Below are 17,959 nucleotides of genomic sequence, written 5' to 3'. Positions count from 1 at the left end.
TTGAGGACACCGGGTTGTGTTGTGTAGGGCGTTGAGGACACCTGACTGTGTTGTGTGGGGCGTTGAGTACACATGGCTGTGTTGTGTGGGGTGTTGAGAACACCTCGCTGTGTTGTGTGGGGCGTTGAGGACACCTGACTGTGTTGTGTGGGGCGTTGAGGACACCTGACTGTGTTGTGTGGGGCGTTGAGGACACCTGACTGTGTTGTGTGGGGCGTTGAGTACACATGGCTGTGTTGTGTAGGGCGTTGAGAACACCTCGCTGTGTTGTGTGGGGCGTTGAGGACACCTGACTGTGTTGTGTGGGGCGTTGAGGACACCTGACTGTGTTGTGTGGGGCGTTGAGGACACCGAGCTGTGTTGTGTGGGGCGTTGAGGACACCTAACTGTGTTGTGTGGGGCGTTGAGGACACCGAGCTGCGTTGTGTGGGGCGTTGAGGACACCTGGCTGTGTTGTGTGGGGCGTTGAGTACACATTGCTGTGTTGTGTGGGGCGTTGAGGACACCTGGCTGTGTTGTGTGGGGCCTTGAGGACACCGAGCTGCGTTGTGTGGGGCGTTGAGGACACCTGGCTGTGTTGTGTGGGGCGTTGAGTACACATTGCTGTGTTGTGTGGGGCGTTGAAGACACCTCGATGTGTTGTGTGGGGCGTTGAGGACACCTGGCTGTGTTGTGTGGGGCGTTGAGGACATCGAGCTGTGTTGTGTGGGGCGTTGAGGACCCCTAGCTGTGTTGTGTGGGGCGTTGAGTACACCTGGCTTTGTTGTGTGGGGCGTTGAGGACACCTGGCTGTGTTGTGTGGGGCGTTGTGTACACCTGGCTGTATTGTGTGGGGCGTTGAGGACACCGAGCTGTGTTGTGTGGGGCGTTGAGGACACCGAGCTGTGTTGTGTGGGGCGTTGAGGACACCTGGCTGTATTGTGTGGGGCGTTGAGGACACCGAGCTGTGTTGTGTGGGGTGTTGAGGACACCTGGCTGTGTTGTGTGGGGCGTTGAGGACACCTGGCTGTATTGTGTGGGGCGTTGAGGACACCGAGCTGTGTTGTGTGGGGTGTTGAGGACACCTGGCTGTATTGTGTGGGGCGTTGAGTACACCTGGCTTTGTTGTGTGGGGCGTTGAGGACACCTGGCTGTGTTGTGTGGGGCGTTGAGTACACCTGGCTGTGTTGTGTGGGGCGTTGAGGACACCGAGCTGTGTTGTGTGGGGCGTTGAGGACACCTGGCTGTGTTGTGTGGGGCGTTGAGGACACCTGGCCGTATTGTGTGGGGCGTTGAGTACACCTGGCTTTGTTGTGTGGGGCGTTGAGGACACCTGGCTGTGTTGTGTGGGGCGTTGAGTACACCTGGCTGTGTTGTGTGGGGCGTTGAGGACACCGAGCTGGGTTGTGTGGGGCGTTGAGGACACCTGGCTATGTTGTGTGGGGCGTTGAGGACACTTGGCTGTGTTGTGTGGAGCGTTGAGTACACCTGGCTGTGTTGTGTGGGGCGTTGAGGACACCTGGCTGTGTTGTGTGGGGCGTTGAGGACACCTGGCTGTGTTGTGTGGGGCGTTGAGGACACCTGGCTGTGTTGTGTGGGGCGTTGAGTACACCTGGCTGTGTTGTGTGGGGCTTTGAGGACACCAGGCTGTGTGGTGTGGGGCGTTGAGTACACCTGGCTGTGTTGTGTGGGGCGTTAAGGACACCGAGCAGTGTTGTGTGGGGCGTTGAGGACACCTGACTGTGTTGTGTGGGGCGTTGAAGACACCGAGCTGTGTTGTGTGGGGCGTTGAAGACACCGAGCTGTGTTGTGTGGGGCGTTGAGGACACCGAGCTGTGTTGTGTGGGGCGTTGAAGACACCGAGCTGTGTTGTGTGGGGCGTTGAGTACACCTGGCTGTGTTGTGTGGGGCGTTGAGTACACCTGGCTGTGTTGTGTGGGGCGTTGAGGACACCGAGCTGTGTTGTGTGGGGCGTTGAGGACACCTGGCTGTGTTGTGTGGGGCGTTGAGGACACCGAGTTGTGTTGTGTGGGGCGTTGAAGACACCGAGCTGTGTTGTGTGGGGCGTTGAGGACACCGAGCTGTGTTGTGTGGGGCGTTGAAGACACCGAGCTGTGTTGTGTGGGGCGTTGAAGACACCTGGCTGTGTTGTGTGGGGCGTTGAGGACACCTGGCTACTAAACAATTTAGTATTTAACCATGCGCAGCCGGCGGCCAGTGCCAAAATCTGTAGTGGGGGTCAGTATGTAACTCCGTCGATCTGTTCCCATTTGAATTCTGGTGACCCTGACCTAACCATGCTGGCCACGTACACCACAGGAATCACGGTGCAAAGCCAGGTGATGTTTACCCATCCATCTGGGCTCCAACCTCAGGGAAACGAACAGAACCACTAACTAAAAAACTGAATAGACTGAATAGATATAGCTATTCTAATTCATAGATATAGCTATACTAGATACAAGAACAAGTGATTATGTAATAATTTCGTAATGTGATTCCGTCACTGGGACGTTCAACACACACAATCTGAGCGATCATTATGTACTCACTGGCAGTTTTCCCCATGATGATCCTCATCTGGTCCAAGGTTATAATGTTGACAAGTCTCACGTTACCAGTACACCAAGAGGGACCTTGGCCCCAGGGAAACGTAAGGCCCGTTGTTTTGTACTCAAACCCGTCGTCCTCTACCTCGTTCCAGTTTGGTGGCGCTGCAAGCACAGATATGCTATATAAACTTCTGAATGCAACGATTACATGTTACAGTAAATTTTATGCATAACAAAGTAATTAATTTTCAGACATTTCACTCACATGCACACGCTCGCGCGCACACACACACACACACATTTGGCCTCTCGCAGTGTGTAGCTAGCAGGGTGCTACATAGCATAGTCATATCGCTAGCGATAGTGCGAAGAAACAAAGTGGAGCTAGTGGCATCACCGGAGCATATAAGTGTGGAGGACTGCGTGAAGCGACCTGACCTGAGACCAGGTGGGTGACGCGCCTTGGAACTGCCTGATTGTGTTTGTTGAGTGGCGACTGTGATCAGTGGTAAAGTAAATTAGTGAACTGTCATACAACGATACAGTGACTGACTCCAGAGCTTTGTGTAGATAAAGAACCGACATCATCAATCTACTAGCACTGAGAGAATCACCTAGTGGGAGACAACGACGGATAACCATCGTCATCATACATCGTCCTTATTCATCTGGTTGTGTGAGCGAGAGGCAGACTGGTATGTACCCCCTCTCTGGTCAATTAATCAGGTGTACAGATTGAGGTACAGACTTGTTCAGGATATCATTGTCATGGCCCTATTGGGTCGCAACTGGGTTCTTTCTCTGATGTTAATAGAGTTTGGGTATCCGGCCCCAAGTTAGTAGTGGCTTTCAAGGGGTGTGTTCCGTAACACAAGTAAATTAAAGGGGAAGGGAGACAAAGGCACTAAACTTAAATATATAATTACCATCACCAATAAATAAATATATAAATTATCACACGGGGGGGTATAAACACTAGAATAGACAATATGGTCTTCCTCTGAAGACGCGGAGTGTTCCACGGTGCTCAACGATGCTTAGCCCTTGGTCCTCTTCTTGTGGCCTCACGTTGAATCCTTCGATTCTCTCGAGTCTACCCTGGCCACAGGCCAGCCAAATCACAGTTCCACTGGGGGCACCGTCGTGGAGGCCTTCAACCACAAATCCAGCCTGTTGCTGGCAGGTTCCAATCGGTTCCGCTGGTTAGGCCACTCCATGACCGATACTAGGGTTGCGAGCCCTAGGCAGGAGCCTCGTGTGATTTCACAGATCACTCTCCTCAGCACAATACCCCAGTGGCTAGTCTTCTCCACCAGTCAGCCCCGGGTACGACAATTCCTCTCCTGCCACGTCACAGGCAGGCTAACACAACAGTGTTCATCCGGGGGGGGGGGCGCCGGCGCCGTCCATTTGGAGGGGGTTTCGGGAGATGACCCACAGATGGCGCGGTCGTCACTGCTCAGTGCTCGGACGCCGGGCTCGGGTCCGTAACAATCATATATATTTAAAATCTCAACGTGGCTCATTTAGGTAGAGGTAACGCTTAAGGGATCTCTTGACTCATACACGCACGCCCGCCCACGTACGTATGCACGCACACAAGCGTGCACACACTAAAACAGACACACACACGCACACACACACACAAACGTTCAGTCAGGGGAAAAGGCATTAACACCTGGGATCAGGGGATAGGACCTTACTATCCCCCCCCTCTTAACCCCCCCTATCTGACCTGACCTGACCTGGTCGCCATCTCCGCCCCCCCCCAAGCCCCAGTCCCCCGCATCCCCCATACACACACTTTTCCCCTCCCCACTCTCTCTCCCTCTCCACTCCCTCTCTCCCACTCTCTCTCTCTCTCCCACTCTCTATCTCTCTCCCACTCTATCTCTCTCCCCACTATCTCTTCTCCCACTTTCTCTCCCGCTCTTCTCTCCCGCTCCCGCTCTCTCTCTCTCTCTCTCTCTCTCTCTCTCTCTCTCTCTCTCTCTCTCTCTCTCTCTCTCTCTCTCCTCTCTCTCTCTCTCTCTCCCTCTCTTTCCTTCCTCTCCCTCTCTGCCCACACACACACACACACACACACAAAGAACCAAAGAGCCAAAGCTCAACCCCCGCAAGCACAATTAGGTGAGTACACACACACACACACACACACATACACACACACACACACCTCCCCCCTCTCTCCCTCACTCGCTCTCTCCCTCACCCGCCCTCTCCCTCTCCATCTCTCTCCAGCTCTCCTCTCTCTCCCTCTCTCTTTCCCTCCCGCCTCTCTCTCCATTTTCCTCCCCCCTCCCCTGCTACTTTCTTCTTCACTTCAGTGGAAGGGTCGGATCGCCCCCACCTACCCATTTATCTCTCCCTTTATCACTTCCTTTCCCTCTCTCTCTTTCTCTTTCTCTTCCTCTCTCTCTTCCTCTCTCTCTCTCTCTCCCTCCCCCATCCCGCTCTGCCCTCCTGACAAATCCTATAGCGGCACAACTATAGGAACAGGGGCAAGCATGGCAGCCAGAGGTACCAGGGGAACAGGGAAGAGCCAAGGTGACGAAATGAAGGAAATGTTCGCCCAGTTTCTGGAGGACATCAAGAGTGAGATGCAAGAAATGATGCAGGAAATGAAGAACGAAATAAGCAACCTGAAAGAGAGCTGACAGCAGCAAAGGAGGAGATTAGAGGAGATTCAAAGAGAATGGTATCGAGGCTGAGAATCAGAAAACCATCCAGGGAGAAGGTGGTAATAGTTTTTTGGAGGAGAATGCCACAATAAAAGCAATATTGCGGAAATACTAAAAAAAAAAACTCTGAAGTAATGACTGCAGTGATGGAGGTGGCCATGAAAGCAGCCACCTCACAGGATGGCGGCATGCTCCACTAGCCAACTGCTGGAAAGAAACAGATCAGTGGTTGCTGTGGGTATTAAAGAGCAGGAAGGCTCTAATAGGACAGAGTGGAATGAAAAGGACAAAGCAGCAGTGAATGAAGTACTAAAGGCACTAGACATGGAAGGGGCTGAGCATAGCATTGAGAAGGTTTTCAGGCTAGGTTGGTACAACAAAAACCGAGACCGAATGATAAAGATAGTGTTTGCAAACGAGAGCACAAAGGAGAAGATCCTATCAAGGAAGAGCTCCCTGAAAAACTTAGGAAAATTCAAAATGTATTCCTCCAGAGAGACATGACAAGGGAGGAGAGAGCCGTGGCAGCAGAAGCAAGGAAGAGGCGCAGGGTGAGAGGGGAAACCAGGAAGTCACAGCTCCCAACACAACACCCCCACAGGCGAGGGGGGAACCCACAACCAGCTACCCAGTAACACCAGAAGGGAGGACAACCCCGCCACCCTCCTCTGCATAGAAAACCCCCCTACCCCAAACCCTTCCTGCCCCCACTCAAATGTTCAGCCAAATCTCCCTCCCCCCGCACCCAATCCCCACCCTTCTACCCCTCCCCTCCCCCGAGTCCTCCCTCCCCCCTTTTCCTTCCTGTCCTCCCTCCCCTTTCACCCCATACCCTCCCTGTCCCTCCCCCTTCACTGATCCCCCGCCCCTCATCCCAGTATTCTCTGAGACCTTGTTATCCACCTCACAGGTCCTCACACCCATGGAACAGCCTCCCCCACCAGCAGAACACTCACCAAGGAGGCGATTTGAGAAGGGACAGAAGAAAGTGAGCCTCAAAGCGATGTACACTAACATAGATGGAATTACAAATAAAGCAAATGAGCTTGGAGAACGGGTACTAGAGGAAAACCCAGACATAATAGCCCTCACAGAAACAAAGCTCACGAAAACGATAACAAACGCAGTGTTCCCACAGGACTATTATGTTATGAGGAAAGAGAGGGAAGGAAGAGGTGGGAGTGGTGTAGCTCTGCTGGTAAGAAAAGGCTGGGATTTGGAGGAGATGGATATTCAGGGCTGTGAAGGTTTCAGTGACTACATAGCAGGTACCGTAACAATGGAGGGAAAAATTATAGTCGTAGTCATATATAATCAACCATCAAATGACAGAAGACCTAGACAAGAATATGATAGAAACAACATGGCCACCATTAACATAATAGAAAGAGCAGCTTTTGTTGCTAGCAGGAATGGATCTGGACTACTAATTATGGGAGACTTCAACCATGGGAAGATAGATTGGAAGAACAGAGACCCCGCATGGAGGACCATAAACATGGAGAGCTAAGCTGCTGGACGTGGCAACAAGAAACTTTCTAAGCCAGCACATCAAAGAACCAACAAGAATGAGAGGAGAAGATGAACCAGCAATGTCTGATTTGATATTTACCCTAAATGAGTGGGATATAAGGGAAGTTAAAATGGAAGCGCCCTTGGGAATGAGTGACCACAGTGTATTGAACTTTGAGTACCTGGTAGAGCTAGGACTTATCTCCCCCAAAAAAGAGCTAGGAATCAAATGGCTGGCATACCGAAAGGGGAATTATGAACAGATGAGAAGTTTCCTAAGTGAAATACCTTGGGACACAGACCTCAGAGATAAGTCTGTACAGGGTATGATGGACTATGTTACCCAAAAGTGTCAGGAGGCAGTAAACAGTTTCATCCCGGCCCAAGGGAAAAATCCGAGAAGCAACAGAAGAATCCATGGTATAATAGGGCATGTATGGAAGCGAAGAAACTGAACAAAAAGTGCGTGAGGAAACTTCCGGAATAACAGAACACCAGAAAGCAGAGAGAGATACCAGAGAACCAGGAATGAGTACGTCAGGGTGAGAAGAGAAGCAGAAATAAGTTTTGAAAATGATATAGCACACAAAGTTAAGACCGAACCAAAGCTACTCCACAGTCAATCAGAAGGAAAACAGCAGTGAAAGAACAGGTATTGAAACTTCGAACAGGCAAGGACAGGTATACAGAGAATGACAGAGAGGTGTGTGAAGAACTCAACAAGAGGTTCCAGGAGGTCTTCACAATAGAACAAGGGAGGTCACTGTGCTAGGAGAAAGGGAGGTAAGCGAGGCGGCATTGGAAGAGTTCGAAATTACGAGAGTGAAGGTCAAGAGACACCTGCTGGATCTGGATGTTAGAAAGGCTGTTGGTCCAGATGGGATCTCACCATGGATACTGAAAGAGTGTGCAGAGGCACTTTCCTTGCCACTCTCCATAGTGTATAGTAAGTCACTGGAGACGAGAGACCTACCAGAAATATGGAAGACGGTGAATGTGGTCCCAATATACAAAAAGGGTGACAGGCAAGAGGCACTGAACTACAGGCCAGTGTCCTTGACCTGTATACCATGCAAGGTGATGGAGAAGATCGTGAGAAAAAACCTGGTAACACATCTGGAGAGAAGGGACTTCGTGACAAATCGCCAACATGGGTTCAGGGAGGGTAAATCTTGCCTTACAGGCTTGATAGAATTCTACGATCAGGTGACAAAGATTAAGCAAGAAAGAGAGGGCTGGGCGGACTGCATTTTCTTGGATTGTCGGAAAGCCTTTGACACAGTACCGCATAAGAGGCTGGTACATTAGCTGGAGAGACAGGCAGCTGTAGCTCGTAATGTGCTCCAGTGGATAAGGGAGTACCTAAGCAATAGGAAGCAGAGAGTTACGGTGAGGGGTGAGACTTCCGATTGGCGTGAAGTCACCAGTGGAGTTCCACAGGGCTCTGTACTCGGTCCTATCTTGTTTCTGATATATGTAAATGATCTGCCGGAGGGTATCGATTCATTTCTCTCAATGTTTACGGACGATGCTAAAAATTATGAGAAGGATTAAAACAGAGAGGACTGTTTGAGGATTCAAGAAGACCTAGACAAGCTGAAGGAATGGTCGAACAAATGGTTGTTAGAGTTTAACCCAACCAAATGTAATGTAATGAAGATAGGTGTAGGGAGCAGGAGGCCAGATACAAGGTATCATCTGGGAGAGGAAATTCTTCAGGAGTCAGAGAAGGAAAAAGACTTGGGGGTTGATATCACGCCAGACCTATCTCCTGCAGCACATATCAAGCGGATAACATCAGCGGCATATGCCAGGCTGGCCAACATACGAACGGCATTCAGAAACTTGTGTAAAGAATCATTCAGAACTTTGTATACCAGATATGTCAGGCCAATCCTGGAGTATGCAGCCCCAGCATGGAGTCCATATCTAGTCAAGGATAAGACTAACTGGAAAAGGTTCAAGGTTTGCCACCAGACTAGTACCCGAGCTGAGAGGTATGAGCTACGAAGAGAGACTACGGGAATTAAACCTCACTTCGCTGGAAGACAGAAGAGTTAGGGGGGAACATGATCACTACATTCAAGATTCTGAAGGGAATTGATAGGGTAGATAAAGACAGTCTATTTAACACAAGGGGAACATGCACAAGGGGTCACAGTTGAAAACTGAGTGCCCAAATGAGCCACAGAGATATTAGAAAGAACTTTTTTAGTGTCAGAGTGGTTGACAAATGGAATGCATTAGGAAGTGATGTGGTGGAGGCTGGCTCCATACACAGTTTCAAATGTAGATATGATAGAGCCCAATAGGCTCAGGAATCTGTACACCTGTTGATTGACGGTTGAGAGGCGGGACCAAAGAGCCAGAGCTCAACCCCCGCAAACACAACTAGGTGAGTACACACACACACACACACACACACACACACACACACACACACATTGTGTGTGTGTGTGTGAACCATTTGTTCGACCATTCCTTCAGCTTGTCTAGCTAGGTCTTCTTGAAGCCTCAAGCAGTCCTCCTCTGTCTTAATTCTTCTCATAATTTTGGCTTCGTCAGCAAACATCGAGAGAAATGAATCTATACCCTCTGGGAGATCATTTACATATATCAGAAACAAGATAGGACCAAGTACAGAGCCCTGTGGGACTCCACTGGTGACTTCACGCCAATCCGCGGTCTCACCCCTCACCGTAACTCTCTGCTTCCTATTGCTTAGGTACTCCCTTATCCACTGGAGCACCTAAGCAATAGGAAGCAGAGAGTTACGGTGAGGGGTGAGACCTCGGATTGGCGTGAAGTCATCAGTGGAGTCCCACAGGGCTCTGTGGGACTTGGATTGCCAGAAAGCCTTTGATTCCGTACCACACAAGAGGCTAGTGAAAAAGCTGGAGATGCAGACAGGAGTGAAAGGGAAGGTACTCCGTTGGAAAAGGGAGTACCTAAGCAACAGAAGACAGCACGTCACTGTGAGGGGGAGGTCTCAGATTGGCGAGACGTCACCAGTGGAGTCCCGCAGGTGTCAGTCCTTGGACCTATACTGTTTCTAATATGTAAATGATCTTCCGGAGGGTATAGAATCGTTCCTCTCATTGTTTGCTGACGATACAAACATTATGAGGAGGATTAAAACAGAGGAAGATAGTAGGAGGCTACAAGATGACCTAGACAGACTGAATGAATGGTCCAACAAATGGCTACTAAAGTTCAACCCGAGTAAATGCAAGAAAATGAAACTAGGCGATGGAAACAGGGAGCCAGACACAGGATACAGACTAGGAGAAGAATAAAAAAAAAAGAAGAAGGAAAATCTCTCTGTCCGTTTCATGAAGTACTTCATGAAACGGACAGAGAGAAACATCTAGGAGTTGACATTACACCAAACCTGTCTCCTGAAGTCCACATAAAATGAATTTCGTCTGCGGCATAGTGAGGCTGGTTAACATCAGAACTGCCTTCAGGAACCTGTGTAAGGAATCATTCAGAACCTTGTATATCACATATGTAAGACCAATCCTGGAGTATGCGGCCCCAGCATGGAGCCCGTACCTTGTCAAGCACAAGACGAAGCTGGAAAAAGTTCAGAGGTTCATGCCACTAGGCTAGTCCCAGAACTAAGAGGCATGAGTTACGAGGAAAGGCTTCGTGAAATTAACCTCATGACATTGGAAGACACTTTCTGAAGTTTATGAACTTTTCAGGAAGGTATGAAAAGAAACCAGGTATCCCCACTTCAAGATACTTTGCTCTGAATGTAGAATCCGGCTGCATTTCTAATAGTTTTATCTGCAGGCTTTCTTCTGCCTTGACAACATCAGAGATGAAGGTGCTGAAAATAATGCAAAGTGGTGTTCAAAAGATGACAAATCACGAAATCTTTCCTCAAATTCCTTTGTCAACAGTTCCAGGTGACTGTCATTCTTATCAAAGCTAAATACAGACTCAGTATTAGCAGTCTTTTTCAGCTTTTTGCACTTAGGAAAATAAACAAAATTTTAATTTGACAACTGTAACTTCCATAAAATTAGTTTTTTAATGAAGCACTTGATGGCATCATAAAACTGAGTGATGAGTTTGGTTTTTACCTTGTAATTTCAAATTAAGATCAGTTAATTGTGCAGTAATGTCCACAGCAAAGCCAGATCCTGGAGCCAACTTTCGTCTGTTATTTCCTCTGTGTTTTGACCTTTCATCTCAAAAAACATAATTAATTCTTGTCTCAACAAATACAATCACTTCAGCACTTTGTGACATGACAACCAGCGGACTTCTGTGTAGAATTAAGATACTTTGTTCTTAATTAATTAACTTAATTAATACTTAATTAAGATATCTTAATTAATTAAGGCATCTTAATTAAGATACATCAGTAAACTTATTATCTATATCTTCCAACAACTGACTGATTTGGCGGTGGTTGAGAGCACGGTCTCTTATAGAGTTCACTGTCTTTGTGACCAAACTAAACACATGATCCAATTTTAAAATCTTCAAATAACAATTTTGATGAATAATGCAGTGAAAATGTGCAAATGGTGTATCTGGATGTCCGTTTTCTATTTTTGTTCGTAACTTGGCAGCAACACCATTATGTCTGCCAACCAAATTCGCAGCACCGTCGGTAGATACGTATATAATTTACTCAAAACCACACCATAGTCATGCAAAACCTGCTCGATTTTCTCAAAGATGTCCTGACTTATTGTAGTTAGTGTCATGCATTAAGATCAGACCAAGCAGTTCTTCATTAATATTAAACTCACTGTCACAGGCCCTGATGAAGACCGCACAGCGACATTTGTGTTGTTTGTGTTTTTTAAATCTATTTGAAGATGATATTTTTAATGATAAAAACTGGAATTTTGGCCGTTAAATGACCAACTTACAATATCCTTTGTGGGGGCCGCAGGTGTGCTTGCAAAGGGCCGCATGTTTGACATGTGTGGATCATACATGATCCGGGAAATGGCTACTGGAGTTCAATACGAGGAAGTGTAAAGTGATGTATTTGATAACTGGTGACGGGAAGCCAGAAAGAGAGCATACAATGAAAGGAAATTTCCCTGTATTGACTAGAGACCAATACCTGAGGCTGCACATGACACCAAACCTAACTCTGGAGGCACATATAAACAGGGTAACGTCAGAAGTGTTACACAACACGGTGTAGCAAAGGTTCAGAGGTTTGCCACCAGACTAGTACCTGAGCTGAGAGGTATGAGCTACGAGGAGAGACTACGGGAATTAAACCTCACTTCGTTGGAAGACAGAAGAGTTCGGGGGGACATGATCACCACATTCAAGATTCTGAAGGGAATTGATAGGGTAGATAAAGACAGTCTATTTAACACAAGGGGATCACGTACAAGGGGACACAGGTGGAAACTGAGTGCCCAAATGAGCCACAGAGATATTAGAAAGAACTTTTTTAGTGTCAGAGTGGTGGACAAATGGAATGCATAAGGAAGAGATGTGGTGGAGGCTGACTCCATACACAGTTTCAAGTGTAGATATGATAGAGCCTGATAGGCTCAGGAATCTGTACACCTGTTGATTGACGGTTGAGAGGCGGGACCAAAGAGCCAGAGCCCAACCCCCGCAAGCAAAACTACGTGAATACATCTAGGTGAGTACAACGCTACACTAGTAAAAATTAGAGCATCAATCAGGAACCAAAATGAGGAGGCATTTAGATTACTTCACTGCATACGTGAGATCAGTCTTAGAGTATGCCGTCCCACCGTGGAACCCCCACCTAAACAAACACAGAAGGAAACTAGAATTGGTTCATACGTTTGCAGGGAGAGTCGTCCCAGGATTGCGAGGGATGTGATGTGTGTGTGTACTCACCTAGTTGTACTCACCTAGTTGTGTTTGCGGGGGTTGAGCTCTGGCTCTTTGGTCCCGCCTCTCAACCGTCAATCAACAGGTGTACAGATTCCTGAGCCTATCGGGCTCTGTCATATCTACACTTGAAACTGTGTATGGAGTGAGCCTCCACCACATCACCCCCTAATGCATTCCATTTGTCAACCACTCTGACACTAAAAAAGTTCTTTCTAATATCTCTGTGGCTCATTTGGGCACTCAGTTTCCACCTGTGTCCCCTTGTGCGTGTTCCCCTTGTGTTAAATAGACTGTCTTTATCTACCCTATCAATCCCCTTCAGAATCTTGAACACTTTTCTATGAATATGATTACAATGTTCAACAAAGAACCTAGTAGGTTAGGCACAGTGCGGATAGGTTCATATCCAAAACTTCACTTTTCGAAGAATATAGGAAAAATATTCAACAAAGCTCCAAGACTCTTGCAGGTTAGGCACGGGCATTTAGGTCCATATCCAAAAACATCACTTCTCTGAGTATATGTCGTATCAGAGGTTAGGTCCAGGTAAGATGGAATGGGTGAAAATGTGGGTAAAATGGGCTCTGGCTGTGCTATGTTACACATCATTTAGGCATATTTGGTGGAAATTGTCTCCAATTTGGTGGCGATAGCTTAAATTTCCCCAACTTTAATCAAATCTGCTAGGTCTGGGTTAGGTAAGGCTATGTAGGGTAGGTTGGAATATGTGAAAACTTGGCTAAAATGGTCTTTGGCTGTACTATGTAACAACATTTTTGGGTATATTTGGTAGAAATTGTCTTAAATTAGGTTGAATTTAGGTGAGTAAGCATAAATTTCACGAACTTTAATCAAATCTAGCTTGGGATATGCTAGGACAGGTTAGGTAAGGTTGTGTCAGATAAGATGGAATCGGTGAAAACATGGGTGAAATGAACTTTGGCTATGCTAAGATACAGAACATTTGGGTATATTCGGTGGAAATTGGCTTGAATTTAGGTGGGAAAGGCATAAATTTTGCCAACTTTAATCAATCTAACTTTGGATATGACAGGCGAGGCTGGGTAGGGTTCTCTAGGGCAGGTTGGAATAGGTGAAAACTCAGCTAAAATGAGCTTTGGCCGTGCTATGTCACAAAACATTTTTGGGTATATTTGGTGAAAATTGTCCTAAATTAGGTCATATTTATGTGGGATAACTTAAATTTCCCCGACTTTAACCAAATCTAGGTTTGGATATGCTAGGATAGGATAGGTAAGGTTGCGTAATGTAGGATGAAATGGGAGAAAATGTAGGTAAAAATGGGCTTTGGTGATGCTATGGTACACAACATTTGGATATATTTGGAGGGAATTGTCCTAAATTATGTCGAATTTATGTGGGATAGCTTAAATTTCGCCGACTTTAACCAAATCTAGGTTTGGATATGGTAGGATAGGTTAGGTAAGGTGGCGTAGGGTAGGATGGAATAGGAGAAAATGTAGGTAATAAATGGGCTTTGGCGATGCTCTGATACACAACATTTGGGTATATTTGGTGGAAATTGTCTTAAATTAGGTTGAATTTATGTGGGAATAGCTTAAATTTCGCTGACTTTAACCAAATCTAGGTTTGGATATGCTAGGTTAGGTTAGGTAAGGTTGCGTAGGGTAGGATGAAATGGGAGAAATTGTAGGTAAAAATGGGCTTTGGTGATGCTATGGTATACAACATTTGGATATATTTGTTGGGAATTGTCCTAAATTAGGTCGAATTTAGGCGGCATAGCTTAAATTTCGCCAACTTTAACCAGGTTTGGATATGCTAGGGCAGGTGAGGTTGTGTAGGGTAGGATGGAAATAGGAGAAAATTATGGTAAAAAAAAAATGGGCTTTGACAGTGCTATGATACACAACATTTGGGTATATTTGGAAGAAATTGTCTTAAATTAGGTCAAATTTAGGTGGCATAGCTTAAATTTCGCAAACTTTAACCAAATCCAGGTTTGGATATGCTAGGTCAGGTTAGATGAGGTTGTGTAGGGTAGTATGGAATAGGAGAAAATGTTGGTAAAAATGGGCTTTGACAGTCCTATGATACACAACATTTGGGTATATTTGGTGGAAATTGCCATAAATTATGTCGAATTTAAGTGGCATAGCTTAAATTTCACCAACTTGAACTAAATATAGGCTTGGATATGGTAGGTCAGGTTAGGTGAGGTCGTGTAGGGAAGGACATATATAATATCTTAGGGGTAATGAACTAGCATGTTTATGAAATAGTGTAAATTTTTCTATTTGGGGTTCGAGCTATATGACCAACTCATGTAATGTTTGGACAGAGGTGACAGAGGCTTGTATGTGAGGATATAGGATGCTCATATTTAGTTAGCTTTTACTAGGTTGAATTTAGGTAAATTTGTGTAGTATAAGTATATTTTTTGATAGATTTAGATGAGTTTAGGTTTTAATAGGGTGCATTTTAATAAGATATAGCAAATTTGCGTAAAATTATCATAGAAAATACTGACTTCACCAAACCTAACATAACTAAGGCTAGAATAAATGTCTGTCAGATGGTTTGCATAAATAAATATGCGTGGTCTGATTGGAGAGGGTGTAACAAGGAAGGTATTAATAAGACATTAAAAACAGTGGACATATGTTAGATGAATAGTTTAGCACTAATAATGTTGAAATTTTGATGGAAAATTAATGTATTTTATATTGAGCTCATTGGAAGTCATATATACCATTTATATATGTGAAATTCTGACTTTTGGGGAGTTGGTTAAACTCAGCATATTATTATTAATGTCCTAAATATACCCAGAAAAATATCATGCAAATTGTGTATTGTTTGACCTAGTTGGTTGTGTTTGTATTTGTACATATATAGCACAATTAATATACTTGTGTATTAATTGTGCAGATTATGTATTTTGCATAAGTTGTATGATTATTGCAATTATGTATTGATTATATTTCCATAAATTGTTTATTGTTTTGTGCAATTTGTATGTATATGTTTTGTATGTGTATTTGTGGAAATTGCGTAGTTGTGTATTTAATGAATATGTGCTAGTTATGTCTTGTTCATATTTTGGTAAGTTGTGTATTGATTATATTTTTGAGCAAGTTGTATAAATGTCGCAATTATATTTGTGTAAATCGTGTATTTATGCTCGTTGTGTATTTTTATGTTTGGGGTAGTTATGTATTGTACGTATTTGTGCTAGATATGCATTTGTGCAAGTTGTGTAATAATTATGAAAGATGTGTAATATTTGTGAAAGTTGTGTATTAATTGTGCATGTTGTGTAACTGCATATGGACGAATTGTTTATTTATACCTTTGTATATTGATTGTCATTGTGCAAGTTGAGTAATTATATAACAAGTTTTCTTGAATTATTTGTGCAAAGATGTATAATAATTACACAAATTGTGTAATAATTGTCCATGTTTTATAATAATTTTTGTGCTAATAGTGCATTTATGCAAGCTGTGTTTTAATTTTTTTGAAGTGGAACTGGTGCAACTGTATTTTTGTGTGCAAATTGTGTATTTTGTGTAAGCTCTGTAATCTGAAAAAATACACCTTAATGGTGTAAGTGTATTTTGGTTTATGAGACAATGTATGAGTATTTTGTGAAAATTATGTATGTGGAATTGTGTAATTTTAGTGAAAGCGCATTTTTGATTGTCTAAATGCATAAGCATTTTGATATATTTGTGCAAATACCATACTTTGTGTAAATGTCATACTCTGAGTGTACATGCAATATTGTGTAAATGGTATATTTTTGTGTGCAACTGACATATTTCGTATGTAAATGTCATATTTTCGTGTGATGGTATATTTTGAGTGTAAATAATATACTTTGTGCATAAATGGCATATTTGGTGTGTAACTGCTGTATTTTCTGTGTATGGCATAAATCACATCTGATTAATAGGGGAAATGGTGGCAAAAACTAGGCTATTCTCTATGAATGTATGGGTTGTGGAGTATGTGTAGGTATGTATGCATGTATTTGCGAGTGTTGATTTATAAACTAGGATTTTTTATTTTTGAGGTGTAGAAATGATTAGCCTATGAATATAGTGACTAGCATCCAGCTAAGTTCCTAGATGGATGAATTGAGATGCGACATTTGGATAGCTATTTGATGGATGTGAGGACAGTTGACTAGCCTATCAACACAGCTACTAATCCGCTGTGCTGCAAGATGTGTTATAGCTACTTGTGGATTATAGTACGATATCTAGTTATAGGGTTTCATAATTGCTGTTGTGTATAAAACTAGAATGACAGCTATTTATTAAAACTATTATTGTAAACTATTACTTTAAGTGGGAACCCTTGGTTGTTTTAAACATAGGGTGGATATGAATATGAATGAGATTGGGTGGAGATATATACGAGCCTCGTATGGGCCAATAGGACTTCTGCAGTTATCTTTATTCTTATGTTCAGCTCACCTACAATGCTGCCAGATGTACGATTCTGCTTAAATTGTGCTACGACATTTGGGTTGCTGTTTTAGTTTTTGAACCCATCATTGCATAATGATTGCAGTTGTGGATGACTAAAATGTATATTCTTAAACCTCTGATTAGGTTAGGTGGGGATGGCTAGTCTAGCCATTTTGAATAATAACATAAAATACAGTACATATACAGGTAGGACGCCAAAGGTCGCATTGGTTATCTGGTGACGTCACACATAGTTGACCAGTCAGGTGCTGTAATACCTTGACACCTATATACTAATGGTCATCAATACCTTATCCCTATACCTAAGGTCGCTTTTCGTGATGTCACTAAACAACAACTGGTCTGTAGAATATATTTGTTTGTTATATATAATAAGTTAGGTTAGGATGGTTTGATCGGGTTTATGAATACCAGAAAATAGGAGCAATGAGCGAAAATACGAGCCAATGTAGCTGAATATCGACTCTGGTGAAGCACAGATTATTGTTGAGGTATTAAGCCTGATTAAGAGTTCACACTTATGCGTAAACCTCCTAGGATCCACATTTAGCACGTTGGCTGGAAGCTCATTAGGGGGCTTACAGCGCATTAGGGATGATGACATCAGAAAAGAAGGCAACTGCAGAAGGCCTTATTTCAAAAACATGAGAGGCTTGCTTTTACTTAATTAGCATTTTTTTGATTTGCTATATGCTACAGTAAGGTGTGCGAGGTGTGTTTTGAGCGAATGTGAGATGTGTATACGGTAGCAGCAATATTGGATTACTACTGAACTGGCATTGAAATCACCAATGCCCAGGGCTCTGTTTTTTCATATAAATGACTGATAGATGTTTTTCATTTTATTTTTGCCCTATGCATAATAAACGTTCCTTCAAGAAAGATTGTCAAAGCTCAAATT

The 17,959-nt window shown here is 44.4% G+C and overlaps 1 protein-coding gene across 1 annotated transcript in view; it reads right to left on the bottom strand.

The window, feature by feature from the left end:
* Positions 1–382: 382 nt before the first annotated feature.
* Positions 383–17,959, bottom strand: part of LOC138352778 (mucin-6-like) — a 52,844-nt gene continuing 35,267 nt past the window's right edge. The window contains exon 3 of the mRNA XM_069305367.1: positions 383–2,206. Within this exon, the coding sequence (XP_069161468.1) occupies positions 383–2,206 (1,824 nt within the window). The remainder of the gene's footprint in view (positions 2,207–17,959) is intronic.

The sequence above is a fragment of the Procambarus clarkii genome, chromosome 54 (genome assembly GCF_040958095.1).
Source record: "Procambarus clarkii isolate CNS0578487 chromosome 54, FALCON_Pclarkii_2.0, whole genome shotgun sequence".
Lineage (NCBI taxonomy): Eukaryota > Metazoa > Arthropoda > Malacostraca > Decapoda > Cambaridae > Procambarus > Procambarus clarkii.
The sequence above is the reverse complement of the archived record's forward strand: the minus strand, read 5'-3'. Positions and strand labels throughout refer to the sequence as shown.